We start from the raw sequence: 21610 nt of genomic DNA, 5'->3' as shown, positions 1-21610 counted from the left end.
TTTAAAAATCTCATTCACTCAAATGAATAATTCGTCGGGTTGTAAAAGTGGATAGAACATTTCAATTCAATTTATAAATAAAGGGGCAAAAAAGAGCGTGTAATCTCGACGGTGAAAAAGAGCAACGTCAAGTGGGATAAAGTGAAGTGGAGGGGTATAAAGTTAAATCCAGCACGTGTCCAGCCGATGACCCTAAAAGAGAGAAAAAAAAATATTATCTACGACGGTAAGGGGATGAGCCACCCTAAAAGGGTCACAGGAAAAAAAAAAATATAGTCACAGTGATGGGCTATGGTTTCCTCTACTCAACAAAATTCTCTACTCATGTAAGATATTTGGTCATGGATGTATATCGGTGGGATTCGCAATTTTCCACGCCATGGGTTACGCGCGCTACCGTGCTATACCGTACGCCATACACTCAAGCACAATAAAGGAATGCAAGGATTTTCTCCCTCTCTTATCCCACTGATTTCTACCCTTATCACGATTATCTTTCCCCAACATTGGCCCATTTTTTATTCTCTCCGTTCTTCGTATATAAATGTTCTCTCATTTATAAATTGTCAATGAACCGAACGTAAAGTCGTTTCAAATGGTATACTGAATAGAGATTATGGGAATTTACGCTCAGCTAGACCAACATTTGCCAAGTAAAACACTTGGTATGACAGCTTTGACGCATAGAGTCGACCACTTTGACTATCGATTCACCTCATCTTCTCGTCGGTGTGCTGAAGTTATGGTTGCAAAGTCTGTAGAAGCCATTCTGTTGGAGTTAACTACCAGCATCTAGGGATAGGCTTTACCCACCCCTTCATCAACCAACAGAGCTCTTTCGGCTACTCGCAATGCACAATAAATAGCTGCTGGTGTAAACGTTTGATTGTTCAACTCAACAGGGTGGTATGCAACTACATGCCACAGTCTTCAATGTAATCGGCCCAATGTTGACACTCACTCTCAATCTCTTCACACACGTTCAATCAATGAATTGAAAAGTTCATTGAAGCTGTAAATAACTCAATGCAGTATCACATTGTCCCTTTTTTACACGTGTTTGATCGTTTATAAATATCGATGATGTGTGGGTTTTAAAGAAAGGGTATACAGTACGTAAAAAATTAATTTGTGAAAAATAGTCAATTATCGCTCGTCAAGTCATTAAAGTTTAAGTGATGTAAAATTTTAAGGAGCATGTTAGAGCGGCCTTGCATTTAATTGCATTGACCTCTCTGATTCGCCCTTACCCAACCCCTCACCAAACACTCAACAATCCTATCCCCTCGTTCTCATCGCTAGCTTGCCAATTGTTCAAGTATCAATTATAATTGGAAGAAAAACAATGACGACGACTACTAGTAGTTTAATCGGCTCGGATCTCGAGTATACTTGTATACCCAGGTCTTCATCACCAACTGACACAATTTGCATTTTTTATTGAGTTATTGTAATTTTGATTGTTGAGTTGAAATAAATCAAGGAAGCAGAAGAAAAGGTTGTTAGGAAGAGAAGTGAGTGCTAAGCACGGTTAATAAAATCATTAAAAGCGTAAAGTAAACTCAGCCCGGTTGTACAGTTGGAGAAGAGGCTTGCGGGAGGGTTTGAAAGTAAAGGGAAAAATACGGAGAAAAAGGAGAAGTGAAAAAAAAAATTGAATTAAAAGAAGGAACGAAGAATTAAGCAGGAAAGAAGTTGTGATCCCGAGGTAAAAACTCAGAGCGGCTCCATTGTATAAGTCACAAAATAAAAAAGTAATTAGAACTTTTCCGCCGTGCTTTCACTCATATACACTGTGCGCAAACTATTCTAGCATATTCAAGTTTTGATTCTACCTTCTCTCAAACGCTCTCTGCTAGTGCTTCAAACTCAACTCCGTATCAATTTCCTAGCCTACATATCTATGTCTATATATACTATTTGCATTGAGTTTCAATGCAAAGTGCAGTTAAATGAATTGGAGAATTGATCATGAAACAATGAATGAAAATTATGTTCGCTCTTTATGTTTGACGCGGCAAACATAAGTGAGAATAATAAATCCCCTAACAAGCCTTTCACCACCATAAAATAATCAATATAATGCCTCTTATTTTTTTGTTTTTTTTTTTTTCATAATAACTGAGTCTCAGGCGTAAGTGGTTGCGAAAATTCATAGATAATTAGCGCTTTAGCGCGGGAATATCAATCACAATATGCAGGCATGTGGTGGGTGTCCCATAGAGTGTATGGAATAGTCTCACCATAGGCACCAGTCCGAGGTAACTGAGAAATCGATGGCCCGTGAATTGGGCATTGTTCCTTTTGCCCCGGGAGGTTGATCGTTCAACCACTGCCGACAGCTGCAGGAGTTACACTATTCTAGTTGAAATTACAGCCTTGAATTTGGGGGAGACGCCATATTATAGGTGCCTTTGTATCGACTCTCATATCGTTCAACTCAGTGAAATCGCTTTCTCATAGTGAAAATTCAGTTAGCCGAGCGATCGGCGATATGTGGTGCATTGTACTTGGTGGTTACCGAAGCCCACACCTTTTTCCCATTAGCTCCGCATGTATGCCTGCACATGTATAAACGATCAGTTGGGCTAGAAAGACAGGAAGTGACACATACAGTTGTGACCGATACAATTTCCACAGGGACTATATTCATACAATACTCTGCTTATGCTCTCGAGAACTCCACTCCATTTTACCTAACGAGTTAGCAATTACCAGCCCCTAGAATTGGCATAAGGGATATTCCTCGCCTGATCACATACGTCAATTCTGCACGCTATGTTCATCATGGTAATATCCTCTCATGATCTATTGCTATTGATCCAATAATCCATTGATAGAATAAAAAAAAAAAATGAAAAATTGCATTTTCAACGATTATAAAAGTTTGATGAGGAAAAGAAAAAGGAAATAATGAAGGAATCTGAAAATCCTTGTATTATGTGGTACGTGGGTAACGCTGCGTCTGAGAGTTTATTGGATATCCAAAGCCGTGATTTCTTTTGGCGTTTGGAACACCCTATCCGGGGGAGAGAAGAGAAAGAGAGATTGTACAGAGGGCGCACAAGTCAGCAGGAAGTATACGCGCACGGAAATACGTCGGTGATAAAGTTGTTACGAACGATAAGCCGGGTTGGCGAAATCCAGGGCACCTTTATTTACACTACCAGGTGGGAGAGTACGAGCGAGGTGGAGAAAATAAAAGAGAGAGGGAGAGAGAAAAGGGACGGCTTAACATCCCTCGTCGTGGCGATATCGCACAGTGAATCTTTCGCTGGAGCTGCCGCCGCAGGCGCAGCCCAATATCTCTGTCTTACTCTCTTTAGCTGTGTGTACACCGTCAAGCAATATTCCTTTGGCAAATCCCTCGAAACTCGGTTAATGCCCATCGACTTGGCCCTTTTCTCCTCCCTCAGCCCCCTCGCCCATTCTCCCATTCGCACCTCTCACCCTTAACACAAAATTCAAAACTCAAAACGCAAAATGCCAAACGCAAAACTACTCTCCGTCAGCCACACAGCCGCCACTTTACATTCATAATTTGCCATTCTAACGACTAATTAGTTTTTCTCCTCCAACCTCCAACCCCCAATTTTATGTCAGCTCGACTGTTTTCATATTAGTCTCCTCTGTGAATCATGCTGCATGGGTGATTCCATTGTACTAGGAGAAATCCTCAATGTAATGTCAGTCATAGTCCAAGATAATATTTTATTGTGAGTTTTTCCAGGCTTATCAACAAAAAAGTTGGCTTGACTTGGAGAGTGAAAATTTGGGTAAAATTGAAATTTATTCGTATTGAAATGAAACAGAATTGACGAGAGGAAGAAAATAAAAATTGGGAGAGAGTAGTGAAATGCCCCACGGCTTGTCTCGAATGCCGAATGATGGTGTACGTGTGTAAGACGGAGGTAAATTCGCTAGCACCTCGACCACTTGACACCCTGGTTGAGCTCTAGTTGCATGGTGAATCAAAGTTGAAGGAAAAGGTGAAGATACTACGGGATTGGAATTCAAAAAGTGAGGGAATATTTGTGGGATAAAATAAAAATAGGAGGCCAGTGAAAGAAATGGGAGAGGTATATAGTGAAGTGGATAGGCGGGACACATATGTGTAAAAGAGGGCGACATGCATTGGGGAGTGAGAGCACCAGAAAGCGCATAAGCGTGGCCAGCCACGCGTAAGGCAAATGCACTAGGGGTGGTGGTGGGCTCTTGGGAGCACAGTCGATGTTTTATGCTTCTGTGCATAAAACCATAGCCCTTACTTTCCTCTTTCCGTCTTCCTACCTCTCTTTCTCCCAACATTTCCCAAGCAGTGATTTATGACTGCATCTAGCCAGCCGCAGAGCTCATGAACACCACGTGATGGTGCACTTATGCTACCGCTAGAAGACACCTAGTGAGCTATCAAAATTCTAGCTGACAGAAATATAAAATAACCACCTTTATAGTGGCTTGTTGATTCTCTCATTCATACTGTAAAACCATTAAAATATTAAAATTATTTTAAAAAAAAGGACAAAAAAATGAGCAAGATTTTTTCAAAGTCAAATTTAATTTTTCTATCCGCTAATTAACCACTAATTTAACGTATTGTTTATGGCCCGCAGCGGTGGAACCTATGGAACAAATAAATAAAAACAAGTAAAATAATGATCTAAAATCCAAACTTGCCAACCGTAAATCTGACGTAAAATTTGTATCATCGTTGTTACGTGTATTGCTCGTCAGAGACACATGCTCGAAAAGTTCTAGGGGTGTATAAACTCTGGACTTTATACAATTGCTGGACTACTACAACTGCAACTGCAACTGCAACTGCAACTACAATACAGCCATCAGCAAACTGCTGTTTGCAAATATATAGTAAATATATTTGTGGGCATTTTGAGGAATGATATCGTCAAGAAAAAACCGTAGAGATTTTCACTCAAGTCTTGATGAATGTTATTTTTCACATTTACATCTGGTAACTTGTGAGGTGGTCTATGCAAATTTTTATGAATATGCATCGATTGCTTTCTACGGAGAAAAATGAAATAATGCACTAATTTATGGGGGTTAAATTTAGCCAAGTTCTGTTACCCGTGTCTTTTGGGTCACTGTCTACAAACCCGGAAGGAAGGAGGCACGTCTCGCAGCAGTCCCATGTGCAGAATATTCATCACCATGAGCTTCCTCTCAGTTTTTCCTCATTTTTTTTTCAATTATTATGACATTTTCCTTCCAAGTGAAAGCTTTGTAATCGTTCAAATTTAACTCAACTTTAATTATTCCAAGTTGAATCTGTTTGCTGAGAAGAGTAGAAACAATGCGAGGGAATATTGGCTACATGCATGAAGATAAAAAGACAGCGGGTAATAAAAATGAAAGAAATGGGACGGAAGAAAATAAGTACTTGATTGCTTGATTCAGGCGTGATCCTCGTGGATAAAGGAAGAGATGGCGGGTGATAAAAATAAAATGACGGGTAGCGAGAAATTCCCTCTCTTCATGAGAATCGTGGGAAAGGACATTTTTTCTTTGGGCGACGATGATACCAATCTTACGACAATCCCCAAATCTTACTCTGTTTCTTTTTTTTTTCATTCTTCCCCCTATATACAAGGATACACTTGGAAATCTCCAACTATCTTGAGAAAAAAAAAAACAACTTTATCTTGTAGGCGAAATGTTTGATGAAGCTTTTGTAATTCAAACTGATTTATATTGGCATCATAACATTTATTCCTCTGCCATATATATACATATATGTATATATATATATATATATATATGTATGGAGAAACAAAGAAATTCCCATGTGGTACTCACTCCATCTGTGTGGTTATTCGCTTTTCGTTTCACTGCTACACACTTGCCGCATGAAAACTTTTCCGTACTACTTCTTGGATTTACTACACTTTGTCGAGGCCCTTTCTATGGTTCATGGAGCTCACAAACCCCGGGGTTCTGCAGCAATTCTGTACCTGCCAATTTTGATTTACGCCCACTCGTGGTTACCAAGATTTGCTAGACTCTGGTGACCAAGTTTTCTCTACTTGCCTTCCCCTCCGTTTTCTTTATCAAACTCCATTGATGACTCGTCAGAACCTTCGTCAAACCCGCGTAATAGATTCTCAAGCCGAAATACCAATTTCAAACTCCATTTCCTCCACTAAAGTCATGAATAAGACAATTACACGCCCCTGAATTTAGTTACTTTAAGGGCAACTTTTATTGTAATTAGATCTCCAAAAAGAAAAATCATTTCAGATGGTCTGCAAATGACAAGTTCTTGCAGTAAATGAAAATTAACTTCTCCGTAGATGTGAAATTTTTGGGGAAGATGCTTTTATCCATAGAATTATTTCGTCAACCAACTGTTGATTTTATATATATTCACACCGTGAATAATAAAATAAAAAAATTCTTCAAGTATCTTATTGAACATTCCACGATATTTAGAGGTGTTATCCACTGATCAAATCACTGATTCTATCTGTACTGTAATCACCCGAAATAAGTTCAAGTCACTGGGTCTTTCCCATCCAATGAAAATTTCACGAAAGAAAAATTGAAATTGGGGTCTCATTTTGCTGAAGCTTTCCATAAAACAAAGAAAATCATTTTCTGTGGGCTTTATATAATGTTATAGTCTTTTGTGGTCAATTCTATAGCAGCAGGTATAGAGTTGGGTGAGGTGCGTGCGGGCTACCTACCTTTTGTGAAGCTGCAACCAAGCAGAAACACCCTGTGACAACGAATTCGTTCTAGCATAACTCGAACATCAGTGCTAGACGTTGCTTCGGTGCTCATTAAATTGACTGTACTCGCACCCTTCCCCTGACTTTCCCCTGACTTTCCCCTTTCATGCCCGAAATAACCTCGTCAGATCAAATATATACAGTTTATCAAAGATAATCAGCATTATCCAAAAGTATTTAAGCATTTATTTAGGAGGGTGGATGATGCCAAGCCAAGGGAGAGGCGCCAGAGGAAAATCTCGACTTTGTTCGTGTAATTTTGTAATTTACGAGATTTGGCAGGCATCCAGAACGGACAAGATGAGTATTACACGAGCCTGAGAATGTCCACCACGTTGTTTCCACGCGAATAGGGCACGGAATCCGCCAGAGAAGAACAAGTGACATTAAAAGTAGTGAGTCTCAAAACGGAAGACACGGATGTTCGATTCAATGACACCATTCCTCATTCCTTCCAGTGAATTATTGTTTAATTTCAATGGAAACCACCTCTCTCCATTAATTCCAAATAATTGACATTTAGCCACAATTTTCGTTTTATGGGTCATTAGAGATATTTCAATTTATCTCAAGATCGATTTAATTTTGACTTTTTGTTACTTTCTGTAAGTGAGTTTGGAGTGTTTGCTTTGGTTTGAGGAGTGAGGGAATGGAGAATGAAGGAAAACAAAGACAAAGCTTTGAAAAGATAACGCGTGGCGTGATGAAAAAAATGATTTCTCCAGGGTCGAGCGAATCGTTGGTTGTCTCACAGATCCGCAATGTCCGGAGGGCTATTTATTATATAACCATGTGGCTTTTCGAAGGATAATCACGTACACTGCTATTGTTTCGCCTGTGCTATAGACTCTGCCACGTGACATGAATTTTCAGATGATAACATGGTATGGTATATGGGCAGTACTTGCTCTTGCCTCATCTCGGCTTGACCCCACTGTTAACAACATTTCAACTTGAATTTCTTCACTGGGCATAAATAATTTTTTTGAGCATTGATTAATGGTGAGTTATGGAGATGCCTTAACTACACTCTGATATAATCCCGTACACTCATGACAATTGCAATAGATGTAACGGCTGACTTGTCGGAAGTGCCGCAACAATTCAAGCAAGACAATGCCTTTCCGTTAAATCCAATGAAACTTTACCATGAATGAGGATAGATGGTGAGGGGCTGGAGGGAAGATTGGTTGGATGTAGGAAAGTACGAGAGAGATGGATAAAATAGAAGGGGAAGCACAGTAAACGCGTTTGGAGGGTTCTAGTCTGCCTGAGGAGGTGCGGTCTTGCGGTTAGTTCGGAAGCGTTTCGCGGTGGTAACTCGAAGCGAGGCGTTCGCCATGATGGAGACGAAGCACGCCACTCGGTTCAAACTTTCGACAACCAAGTGAGGGTGTTAAGGTAAAAAACTAGAGGCAAAATTCCAATACGCCTGCAACCCCTGCAACACCTGCAACACCTGCAACCCCTGCAACACCACTTAAATGTCTTGATAATGTATCATCAAATTGATGCACTTTTCCAAAATCATAGACCATCATAAACCACGGAAACAATGTCACGAGATATAAATATATAATAACTATATGGCATCAAGAGGATGTTGGATAAAATGATTGCATCTCTGGGATTTGAGTGCGGAAAAAGAAAAGCGTAAAACGAACGTGGAGGAGTAGAAGTACAGCTCCTCTCTAAATCCGGCAAGCTATCTTTGGGCCTTTATCTTTACGAGCGTACTTATCGGCTTTGAAATCGAGTATGAATCTCTCGCAAAGCCTCGAAAGAACCGTATCGTGAGTATTCGGTATTCACCCTTCGGTCTTAAAACCAAAATCATGGCGTCTGTTTTCTCATCACTCCATGTTTCCAATCAAATTGGATACTATATTATTGCATACTCGATATCGATAATGTGATTAAAATTTGGAATAAATGTGGGGTAAAAATGTAGTGTAATTGTATCGTTGATTTTGATGAGAGGCAGCAAAGCAACAAGAATGGTAAAGATTCCGATAAAAGCAGCATTGAAGTGCAGGAGAGATATAGGTAGGGCAAACCGAGGAGAGAAAAATAAGGAGGAAATTCCACGGGGCAAGAAAGCTGTGCGATGTTTGTAATGGTGTAATGGAAAAAGTTGAAAGAAGGAAAGATAGAGTACACCGGGAGAAGAAAATGGCAAAGTATAGGGTGGAAGAGGTAGAGGACAGAGCTCGGTGCGGACGGCGATAAAGGAGGAATGCACCAACCAACGCCGAGCATGTCCGACCTTTCGGAAGTTTGAGTGAAACGCGTTTAATGCCCCGCTTTGACGTGCACGAATGTTGCTACCTACCTAGCATTATATACCATCGCGTGGTTCTACCTACACGCCCCACGAATTCAGGAAAATCCTGAAACGCCATCCGGCCGGCTCCTCCATGCATCAATGCAAACGTATAAACTTTTCAAGTGCATGTTTACCACTCGGAGAACATGTGGCAAGTCGAGAAATCCTCTTCGCTAAACAAACCATTAAAAGTGGACAAATCGAAAGAGGAAAGATGTTTTATTTGTTTTCATGTACCCCTATCTAAATGCGGGTAACATCCATTAATATAATCTCTATATAAGACATTTACCGGATGGAGGATGAGCATGGTGGAGAGAAAGAAAATCTCTTTATTTTTTATTTTTTTCTTTTCACAAGGGGTGCTGCTTGGGGGGTGCATTTCCTGGGCTCGCAATAGATATCTAATGGTCACTCGTGTGGCTTCTCACCACCGTCTGACCGGCAGATTATAAGCTTACTTTGGCTAAAGGGTAGCCTAGTTGGATTATTTCCATGCGCAAACCAACGATCGGCCCAAACTGATATCATGATATCCCTCTACTCCTATCCCATACCCTAATCACCATAAATAAGTAACAAAGTACTTTGCAATATTAATCTTTCAGCTGAATATTCCACTGAATATTAAATTAAAATTTAAACATTGTTGAATTGATGAAAAAAATGAACAATCATCAGTATGTATAAATAAATGAAAAGTACTTAGCAATATTATAGAGAAGAGGGTAGCGGATTTTCAAATTCACCTAAGAGGTGATACCAATACCGAAAGAAAGACAATGAAACGTATACCGAGACATATCCGAGGCTAGCCCAGGGGAAATTTAACATGGCAGTGGTAAAGCCGATGTTTCAGACGCTTGCTTTGGTGTGCAGGCAAACGAGACCGACTCTTCAGGGTGTACAACAGAACGACTGGTGGAGAGTACAATGTAGAGAATGACAAGTGTGACATCCTAGGCTAGACCACAGAATAGTTACCATGTATAGGTTGATACGAGTAAAAGCATTTCATGCCCAACCTAACATCATTAACGTTAAATGAACCCTTCTCCCTTTCCACTCTAACAATAATGATTTTGTGTTCTCGACGTGTTTCGCGGACTTGAACTTTCCAACTGCCACCAATTTTTCAGACGAAAAATAAAATAAAGCAACGAAACGACAGAATGGTATAAATGCTAGGGCACTTTATGTAGGTTGAAGTGAACACGCATTGGCGATAACGAGACCCAGTGGCTAGTGAAAAGACAAAGGGAAACCGCTTTCTTCAAGGGAAAGAGTTGATATTAGTGATCGTGATAGCAGACAGGCACGTACACCCAATCCACAGCCCAACACCGTCCACCTCTCCATATGTATACGTACAATATACACAGCCATATACATATATATGTATAATCCTTGGTTAAATTTTCGCCAACGCGGCACCATCATTTCTCCACATTTTCTTTCGTCTTTTTCTTCACCCTCTCTTACTGCCCCATTTTCCTAGTCACAACACCGGGATATTATGCCACGAAACTATTTTGCGTCGCAGTAAGGCCCGTCAGTGCACGAGAGCAAACTCAGCTGCTGCTGCTGCTGCTGCTGCTACCTTGAACTTTTCTATGTTCCACTGTATAAACCATATACAACACGAAATGCCTTCATTTTTGCACCGCGTTGCACACATTTTTTTCTACCCACTCTCATTTCAATTATTTGAAATAATCATATTGACAGGATTATTTTTTGTTACAGGACCGGCACTTCAGGCAAGAGCAGTACTTGATGGTTTAGCAGAGCTGCCATGTGACATACGGCCACCGCAGCCAAACGATTCAGCAGTCTTAGTTGTGTGGTACAAAGCTTCAGAGCGTCTACCCGATATTACCCCAATTTATAGGTGAATTTGATATATTAATTGAGAGAAAAAAATTAATAGTTGGGTGAATGTAATACATGTGTCAAGGTGGCCTAATGTTCTGTATGAGGCATGATTGTGTGTGTGTCTGTCCGTATAGTGTAGGATTATACAGAGAATTCTGGTTGTGACACGTGAATGCAAAGAGCTGCGCGTGACGAGAATAGGGGTTGACCTAAACCCATACAGGATATACAAGAAATGAAAGTGATCGCGTACAAGCACAGAGTTAACATACCATTGAAGAATTCAATCGAATGGGATTTTTGTAATAACATCTGCATCGATTTTCATGGAAATTATCGAAATGCCGAGTGCACATGCGAGTGCTTTGATTTTTATTGACATAACAATTGTCATCAGGCAATCAAATCATTTTAACATTGTGGGTGAGCCACATGTCTGTGTCCCTTGAAGCATGAAGGAAGAGAAGACGAGGTTAATCCGGTAATTTCTCGGCGAACGCCACCATCTTCCGCCAGACGGAAAGCCACCGGATGCGATAGCAAGCACAAGCAAGACTCCCAAATCCTTCATCCACTGGGTACTACCTTCATTCCCATATACATGCTTCCACATTTCAACTGTTATGTTTATCTCATGTTTGTATGCACATTGGATAATCCCCGTCATAACATAACACAACATCATTTTACTTGCAAAAATTCATTTTCATTTCCGCTTAAAATATGTTGACAATTCCATTTTGAATAAATTAAAATGATAAAATTAAATGTTCTCGCTGTTTGTAATCATGAACTGTATTATTTCGCATTCTCTGAGTGTGCTCATGTTATACAAGAGTGAATTACAATTTTATACTCGTATACATATGCAGGAATACTTGCACCGACCATAAACGCGGGGGTATTCATCGTTGACGACCATAGTAATCCACATTATCACGTATAATCGTTGCTATATAATATGCGCAGTTATCATTGTGCATCCTAAAATAATATATCAAATAATATATATATAATTGGAGTGTTCAATAAATTCGTTTGAATTTTGGCGGAATAATTCTTGCGATCCCCTATAATGAAAACGCATCCGTTACATTTAACAACAATTTGACATAGAAGCTGTGGAGACAACATAGGCTGCATGGAGGAATCTCGGAATATAGAACATGCGCGAGTGCACATGCTAGTTAAATAAATTATTCTCCTTCTAATTACGCGAAAAAGAGTGGAGAGTCAGTGGCAGCGGTAAGCATGCAGTCACTGAGCACAACCAGCAGTAATAAGGGCGTTCGAGGGGGACTTGGAGATGAGAAAATGGAACAAAGCAAAGAGAAAGAGAGAAAAGAAAAAAAAAAAAAAAAGAAAGTACACGAGCGTCCGAGTTTACGACCAACCTTTATCTCTCCAACTTTCTTCCCTTTTTCCAGTTTACCAAAACCTTCCATATACCTTCCATATACCACCCTCCTCCCCTCGCTGCGCACTTGTCACCGCAACTTGAACATGATTGCACCAGACTAGTTTTTTTTATTATTAATATTTTATTTTGCTTCATTAATCCTTCGATACCAATCCCAAAAATATGTGGAAAATGTTTAAATCCATTCCACCAATTCCTCTGACAGGGCGAGACAATAGAGTGGAAATGTGAAAATACATGTGTATTTCACAGCGGAGGAGAGTCGAGAGTCTCTGATATGTATGTATAGCCATGGGTCGCAATTCTCGTGATGTACAGTTCAGTGGTCCAAATCAAACGAAACGGAAACTTCAACCCGTCCAACTCACTTTATATACAGAATCCGTGAACTGCACTGCCTTCCTACTCAATCCACTACTCCATCTCCAGCAGCGCCTATCCAATCCCACATGCATTATCAATAATCCGCAACACATATTTTTTTTTATATTCCCTGGCATTGGAATTATCTGATTATCACAGCTGCTTAGAATTAAAAATAAAAATAAACATGGTCTTCTTGTATATAAGCGGACTCTCGTATATCTTCAACTTCACCTCTCCCTCTCTCTCTCCCTCTCAAGTACAGCAATGTGAGTTGAAAAGTAATATACAGTACAGTTGAACTCCCAGTGCATCATCGTTGTCGTTTCTCTCAGAGGGACTACACGAAATTTCCAAGGAACTTAATCACGAGCTCTGTTCTGTAACCCCGAGGGATGTGGCAAGGATCGCAGCAGTTTACACGTCCGGGCGACGATCTCACCAAGTAAGGGACTGGATAGTATTATAACTCTTGTTACAGCAAGGAGAGAGGAAACTGTTAATTTCTCAATGGGAGTGTTCAACCTACTCTTTCCTCTACTACTCTTTTCATTTTTTTAATTATCGAGTTATATTGTTGAACGATTAAGGGCCGTTCACCATCGATAAAAGTCTTCCTCGAAGGTTTCGGGATAACCGCGGTTACATAATAAATTCAATTGCCAGAAATTGCCAGGTCAGAATTGCTAATAGTATTTCAACAATTCAAATATATAATAAATTGCATGACCACAAAATTGATGAGAAATAAAGGTCGAAATTCAGGTCATTAAATTTTTTTTTTTTGTCCCGAGTTTATTCTCCTCCTTCTATTTTTTCCTAGACTCGGCGAAGTAATTACGAGGGAGTAATTATTCGACGTTATACCTGGTTGGTGGAGCCGTTGGTGAAGTTGAAATCGATCCACTAGGAGAAATGGGACAACGCCAGTAACCGCGACACGACACAGCTGAGTGCAAGAATCGTTGAGTGAAAAAGAAAAAAAAAAGAAATGAAATGGCGAAGAAAAACGAAACAGATAGATATGGGCGTTCATTGACATTTTCTTTTTGCGTATTTATTTTCCATTTCTTCTCAGTGAGTTCGGGCTCGCATCGTCTTCCGCTTCTCTCCATTTGCACAAGAGGCATGCAACGGGAGGATTTTTACAATAGTGCGGGTGATATAGCGCGAAGGAAGTGGCCCCTCTATATATCGAGCGTGGAATACTCGAGACAGCGTTGAGCAGCGATGCGCGAACAACCTATATGAATAATGTATACTTCAAAATCTATGTTTGTGTGTTTGTCCACAATAACTACCTTGCATAAACCAAAAAAAAAGTAACTTCATTCTGCAATCTGCAAATAAGCATAAAGTAAATGTCTCAAGCCATATATGAGTAGCTAATAGAGACTTTACTACGCGTAAGTAACCACTTTTACGGGGTTAAATTAATTATGGGTATGTGAAAGTGGGAGAGGAATGGAGATGGCCAAACTTAGTACTCTGGGTAGAGATCCTAAGCGTCAGACGGGTAGTCATAGTCTTAAGTCGACTAACGAGTCTAGCTCAACTTATCTCTGCATGTCTCTCTCCCTTTCTCTCAGCCTGTTACCACTCGTTACGACGTAGATGTTGAGGTGAATAACATACAGGAGCCAAAATATACTTACACACCTTCAAACGCCATATACATATGATAAACACTTGGCTACAGATGGAGAACTTTACTGCCATATACACTATCCTCCTTCGTATCCACGCCCAATTCTGATTATTCGGTTATTTGTACACGAGAGAGGAAGATATATATCACTTACCCAACGAAAATGGTCAAAATGCAAATTACTCTGGAATTTAAGTCGTTAACTGCAGACATTCAACTCCATTTGTTAGCATCCTCGGGATAAATTAAAATGATCCTAGGTGAAAATAAAAAAACCACCTGGAGCAAGTACATCTAATATTTACTAATAAATAAATGAAAATTGAAAGAGTAATTGGAGCGGAGCATTGGACAATTGGAACAAGCCTAATATATTTGTGGAGAGATGAGTCATGGGGAGGCGAATATTTAATGAATATGCTAATGGTTTTGAGGAAGGTGTACATGGGGGGATGAGAGTAGATATAAAGAGGTGAGGATAAAAATAGTACGGGGAAAACGGTGGTTGCAGGAAGTGGTGCGAGGAAACTCAACGACTGGGAGAATATCTGGTGGTGGGCGTCGTGAGTGGAGTACCAACGCAGAAATTGGGGGCTGGTACTCTACAGCTGAAGAGGGTATTGAGGATGGTGAGGATGGTGAGGTAAAGTGAGGTAGAGGAAAAGAGGTGACGCCGTCGCATCGGGACTGAAGCGCAAATGTTCGTCGTCGATTTCACGAAATCGATATAGGGTCGCTCGGATACCTCGGATGTGCTTCTCCCAGGGCACTGAAAGGAGGCGAAACTCCCTGAAGAGGTGAGCAGAGAGTGAGAGAGGAAGAGAAATGGTGAAGGAGGTTGAGGTTGAAAACGGCGTGGGTTAATTGAAAATCGCAGGATACTTGAGAGAGAACAACCATCGACCGGAGATCGCTTCTCAACGAATCCTCCTAGTGTATTTCTCTTTGCTCCCAGGGTGAACAATTACAGCAGCAAAAATTCTCCTGTACTACCATCCTACTTTTTTTTTTTTTTTCACTTCCCACAGCCATCGCCTTCCCTATCACCCATTAAAAATGCCACCATTCAATTGAGCAACTACTTTAAAGTAAAATAAAAGTCTTCCTAAATTTTCATTTATGATCATCTTACCATATGTTGAATGTCTAAAATAGCCATACATATATTTTGCATCAAATATATCGAGTGAAGTGAAGGAATGTGCACATTACGCAACTTGTACATTTGGTCCTTCAATATTCATTCCTTCCCCTCAATCGAACCTTTTCCATAACCACTACATTAACACCGTATACAAGCGAACAATATATATATATATATATATATGTATATCATCGTAGAGCCTGTCGTGTGATGCACGAGAGTTTGAGTTCAAGTTGAGTTCTCGCGCGTACCTGCAGCACGTAGTCCATACAATTTAGATTGGATCGCTCCTGACGCTGAGATCTAAATGCCGAGAACATATCCCCACCGGTAATTGAAAATCGTGGCCGTGGCAAGCTATCCTGGCGTTTGGGAAGCCTTGGCAAAGTGACTGAGAGAGATGAAGAGAGAAATAACAGTCACGAGCCGAATTTGGGTGGCTTTCCAACGGAAGCATTCACTATAAAGACCGAGCTTAGGTCAAAATTCAGAACAGTTAGTTATCTCCAATACATGTCAATTTTCGGATTGAGTCAATTGAGTAAAAGTTCATTTTCACCAATAAATTCCAATGTACTCGGATAAAAGGAAGATAAAGAGAGACAGTTGACCGGTGTTGCAAATTCAAACGCGGTGTCTGACTCAACAACGAATGTTCTACTTAGAGTGCAGTAAAGACCAAGTGAAAAGCGAGTATTTACGGTTTCCGACATCGGCGTCTTTCGTCGAGTACAATCGGCCAATATGTTCCATATAGGAATTACTCAGCTTGGAAAGTGCTTCATGTATGGTCGAGTGCATAGATCATTAATATTCGGATTTGGTATTCCAATGCCGGATTTATAGCTGGAGCGTACAGCCGAATGAATGATTGTCGAATGGCGTGCACCGATATCTTTATTTTTTTTTTCTTCAAATGGTACATCTGGTGTCTTGAACAATAGCCCATAGATATAGTTTTTGTACTTTTTCTCTCTAGATTTTTAATGGAATTAAAATTCTATTTCCGGTTAATTTAGTCAATATTTTTTAACTCTATGTGGTTGTTGTTGGCAAAGGCGGTAAAAATCGTAAAAAGCTGTGCATACGAAGGGATAAAAATATTGGAATTCACCGGGCCGCAAATTGAAAAGTGATAGTTGTAATAATAAACACAGTAGTAGAATTTATGAAGCCTGTACCGTCTGGTATGCCTGTAACGTCACAGCAGTACCAGCTTGTCGCATAGTCTGCGTGTCTGCTTTTCGGTACGAATATCACCGGAAACCCATCGTGTATCTAAATTGCAGGATAAAGTTTCACACGTCCATAACAGGACGCTGTGGAATTTACCGTGAGTCGAAAGCCTCTCGTAGATTCTCTACCCGAACATTACGCCAAGTATGAGAGACAAGCATAGACAAAGCTTACACACATATAGATAAACATGTACACGCAAATCACGGTTATTCCCTAAATTTTCCAGACTTTACTGAGAGTGAAATTAAAAAAACAACATCAAATAATGTAATTTAATAACAATTTTTATAATGACCGCACACCATTTTGACACTTCCCATCTATAATGGAAGTTTTGACCGAAAAAAAAAAGCGAGCGATATCCGCGGAACAATACTGATGGAACAAACAAAATACTGAAGACGTACCTTGGATGCGTTGGATGACTGGTCTGTTCAACCTCAAAACCTTTGATGCGAGCCAATGTTTGAGTTCATGTAGAATATGTATAGAAACGTGAAAATAGAGATGAAACGTCCATTGAATACGATAGGAATGACACACATTGGGATTTCTGTACTAGGTATATGAGAGAGTTTGCATGTGCAGTTGTTGGCAACTGGTCTGCCATGTGAACATGATCGGACATTCTCGCAACATTTCAATGTAATTCAAAACCACGAAAATTGTGTTGAGCGTTCAGTGCATGCCACAGTCCAATCGAATTATCGAGAGTTAACTTGTATACTGACTCTTTGACTCTTCCTATCATTCCTATTTATCATTTTGGTTATTCATTGGAATTTTATCATTTCAGCTATGACATGAGGAGCAAACACACGGAAAAAGCTACACATTGGAAAGATAAAGAGTTTCTCAATGAGAGGGCTCACTTTAGGACAGCCACTGAACCTGCTATTCTCAATATTAAAAGAGTTGAACAGAGGGACGAAGGAGAATATCTGTGTAGAGTAGATTTTGTACGGAGTCCAACGAGAAACTCCAAAATTTATCTCACTATAATCGGTGAGTGGCCTCATTCTTTAATTTTCGATTTTTTTTTGGCTTTTTTTTTTCATTTCCATTAAAAAGAGGAGTGTAGTCAAATATTTTCCTTTCATTTATCAAGAAGATATATTGTACAACTTGAAAAAGAATAATGGAGACGTGTGAGCTTGATGAAAGGAGAGAGAAAAAATACATACAGATTTATTTGTCAATTTTATCTGTCGTGTGACTCGGGGGAAATTATATAATATGCGGCATGTATACTTCATTGCAATATTCAGTATGGCTATTGATTATGTGTATATATAAATGCATATTGAGGAGAAAAGGCCGGGTTCCAGGCAGACTGAGCGCTTTCTCCCTTCGAGTTTATTAAGTGGATGTCTCGCGTGATTACTTCGGTACTGTGAATTCCAATCAACGTCATGAGCCAGGAGTCGATGAGGTGGTTCGAGTTATGAGGCTTCAACCAACATTATTCGCACCGCTGATCAATGAAAAAAACATTGAGAAGACAATCTGACACACTCACTACAATATTTAGTGTCTAATCTGAAAATATCTCTAAATTATCAAATTAATCGTCATAATCAGTCAATTAATCAGAGACTAATTGGAATGGGCTTCTATTCGGGGACATTGCTAATTTATTAGTGATCAATAGTCCACTTATTTCGAATGGGGGCATGTGTGACGATTGAAAGACCTATGAATCAATGTCTTTTTCAACTGGAAAGTGCTGGAATAATAAAACGAAAGGTACAAGAGAGAAAGGGGAGCTCGTCTGACTTGATGGGGTTTTATACAGGTGTTCGTGGTTGGTTCAACTTCACTCGTTCCTGATCGTGCACGCCAGACACGTGATAGCAAAATGTCAGGAGGATTTTAGACGTCCCCACGCGTCGGTATTCGTTTCCTTGACGTGTACTTTCTGCTCATCAACGTGTCAGTTGATTGTTCATCTTTTACGAGTTATGTTCGATGATCATTATTAATGCATAAATTCATGATGGAAATTCGTATTCTCATTAAGTAAATGGCACATTGTCTTGATTAATCTAGATATGGCCGGCTATAAAGAATATTTAGATAATCTATTATTTTTTATTCATCTATTTGTTTTAGTGCCACCTCATAAGCCGAATATCATAGATGAACATGGAAAAACTGTCTCGACAATTGCGGGGCCATACGAAGAAGGGGGAAGCATGCGGCTCACTTGCCTTGTTTCTGGAGGTTAATTATTTTTCTTGTAACAACATATTCAACTTGTTGATAATTTCCCGTTAAAATTAATTTAAAAATTAATGAATTTATTATATGACGTAGGGCGTCCAGCACCGACAGTCCGATGGTGGCGAGGTGAAACACTTCTAGAGTCTAGAGATGAGCCTGGTGAATTTCCAGCTCTACGTAGAAACACTTTAATCGTTACTGAGCTGACAAGGGCGGATTTGCATGCCGCTTTCACTTGTCAGGCTTCAAATAATAACATCAGCCAGCCAGTTTCAGCCTCAGTTACCATTGAGATGCACTGTAAGTATATACAGAATAAAATACGTGCTTCTCCTTGTTAACTTGTCCACATGAGAATGACAATTTATTATCTAAGTATATCTAAAAACTCACAACGTCCCAATAAAGTCCACTCAGAAATTGAAATTGAACAAAGTAACATGGAATATAATGGAGATTATAGATCACGGGTGGGGAAGAGAGAGAAAGAGGAAAGCAGAATGGAAGTCCTCGAGTTAATGCATCATCGTCCAGCCAAGCAACCAAACCATCTTCCCACTCCCTAACCATCCACCCACCTAATCGAGCTTGACTAATTAGAGGCCAGTCGGCTGGCATAATGGAGTCAGCCCAGCGAAATTGGCTAACGCTGGGCCTGATTTACAGACGGAGAGCGTGGAAATTGTAATGCCTACGAGTTGCTGCTCTTCAGCCATCCCTCTCTCTCTCTCTTTGTCTCTCTCTCCACCACTCCTCTTTTCCACTCATCTAACCTCACCACGGACCCGTGGTTCAGTGTTCACCACATACCCTTTATCCCAACCAGCCCTATGACCAGCCCAACATCATATCAGTTGTAAATCCATACGACCTCCACTCAAACTCAATCGAAACTACTGTCTCCAAATCTCCAAATATCTCCCACACTGAGCATATATACTCTTTAGTTTATATTTCTTCCATTTAATGAGTGGTTATACATAGAACGAGACAAGTATGAATTTCGTACGAACCGGTAGATTGTGCTCCTAAAGCCCTGGATACTTTCAGCACAGCACCACCACCACCACAACAACAACAACAACAACAATACCAACACCAAAAGGCATTAAAAAATGTAAAAAGAAAACTTGGAGTAGACGACTGAAGGCACTAAATATACATTTCCTTGCCACCCCTTGTCAGAGTTGTTGGAGAGTGTCTGGCATGACCCCCAACTCATTCACTTGGACTCTTCTGTATCGTGTCGTCCTTTTCAGCCTTCACCCTTCTCTCCTTTTTGTGTTTTTCTCAATGTATATGTGTATTATATTTCTTCTACATGCACCATTGCTTTTACTTGTGTTAAACTCTCCCTTTCTTGTTCTTAGATGTACTAGACTTTTAATTCCGAATTTTCGCTCAGCAGGGAAATCAATTTATTTAAAATTTCAAATTTTAAAACACACCTCAATTGTATATTCTCTGCAAATTAATTATTTCCTAAATATAACCCCTCGCAAATTAATGACAAAAAATATCGTGTGCTCGTGATTTATGTGAACGAAGGATTGCGTAGCATCACGTCATACTCAGTCCCCGTAAGTCTTCAGGATCGTAAAATTTAGCAGTCGGTACAGTACTTTTTATTATGCATCACCCGAATTTTACGGTGCTCTGACATTGAGCCCCTTTTACTACGCAGCACCAGATTTTTTTTCCGCGATTTCACCACAAATATTCTTATATTTTCCTCCTCCATGCAAAAGAGTCTTCTATATACATATATATATATATAATGAAGAAAACCTTGGTTTATAGAAATAGTAGTTAGACGGTGCATGCATTCAGTATAGTGGTAATAAAGAGCAAGGACTCGCTGATTAAAACACGACGGAAGCAGCGAACCAAAGAGAAAAAAAAAAAACTTCCGTGAATTAAGCCCCGAAGTATTTTCAATTCGCAATAGCAATAAGTTTAACGCCCTCCGCTCATTCGTTACCTTTTTTCATTGTTGTTATATTCTGGCTGTTCCCTCACGGCACCTCATGTTCCCATCTATTCTCAACCCTAAGTGCAATTTTCTTTTCTCTTTACATGGCTAAGACTCTCTGGAATAATTATTGTCTGTTGGTTGGATTTTAATCGAACTTCAATATTCTCTTTTCCGAGGATACTCGTATTTTCGATCATTTCCACATTGGTATTTTTTCACCCACTTAGAGTCGGACCAATAATTCAAGTAATCGAATCACTCGGCAATCTCCATACTCAATTAACTTTTTATGTAATTAATTGAATTGACATCGCAGAATTGCATCATCATACAAACTACAAAATTCATTAGCTCTCACAACATTCATTATGTGATATTAATATTTTGGGGGAAATAAATTTGCTCCATATGCTTTCACATTTGCCAATTAAATATAAAAGAAAGGAAGAGCCCATTAAAAAGGCATTTAATTGTCAGTACAGTCGCTGTGACGTCCGTGATAAAGTCTGAATGAAAAATCTCATCGCCGACTCAATCACAAGACTATCTTGCCCTGCTACCAGGTATACTCTTTTTTTCCCCTCATCATATATAGTTCATATACCCAGGGGCAATTTCCAATCGTCGTCAGACACGTCAGAGACGAAA

General features: G+C 39.8%; 1 protein-coding gene across 1 annotated transcript in view; it reads left to right on the top strand.

The window, feature by feature from the left end:
- LOC105272687 (cell adhesion molecule 2-like) overlaps positions 1-20099 on the top strand; it is a 56344-nt gene extending 36245 nt beyond the window's left edge. The window contains exons 4-8 of the mRNA XM_011314902.1: positions 10822-10966; positions 17561-17769; positions 18877-18987; positions 19081-19287; positions 20038-20099. Of these exons, the coding sequence (XP_011313204.1) occupies positions 10822-10966; positions 17561-17769; positions 18877-18987; positions 19081-19287; positions 20038-20099 (734 nt within the window). The remainder of the gene's footprint in view (positions 1-10821; positions 10967-17560; positions 17770-18876; positions 18988-19080; positions 19288-20037) is intronic.
- Positions 20100-21610: the final 1511 nt, after the last annotated feature.

Source organism: Fopius arisanus, unplaced genomic scaffold (genome assembly GCF_000806365.1).
Source record: "Fopius arisanus strain USDA-PBARC FA_bdor unplaced genomic scaffold, ASM80636v1 scaffold00235, whole genome shotgun sequence".
In the NCBI taxonomy this organism is placed as follows: domain Eukaryota; kingdom Metazoa; phylum Arthropoda; class Insecta; order Hymenoptera; family Braconidae; genus Fopius; species Fopius arisanus.
Note: the sequence above shows the minus strand (reverse complement) of the source record. Positions and strands in the feature narration are given on the sequence as shown.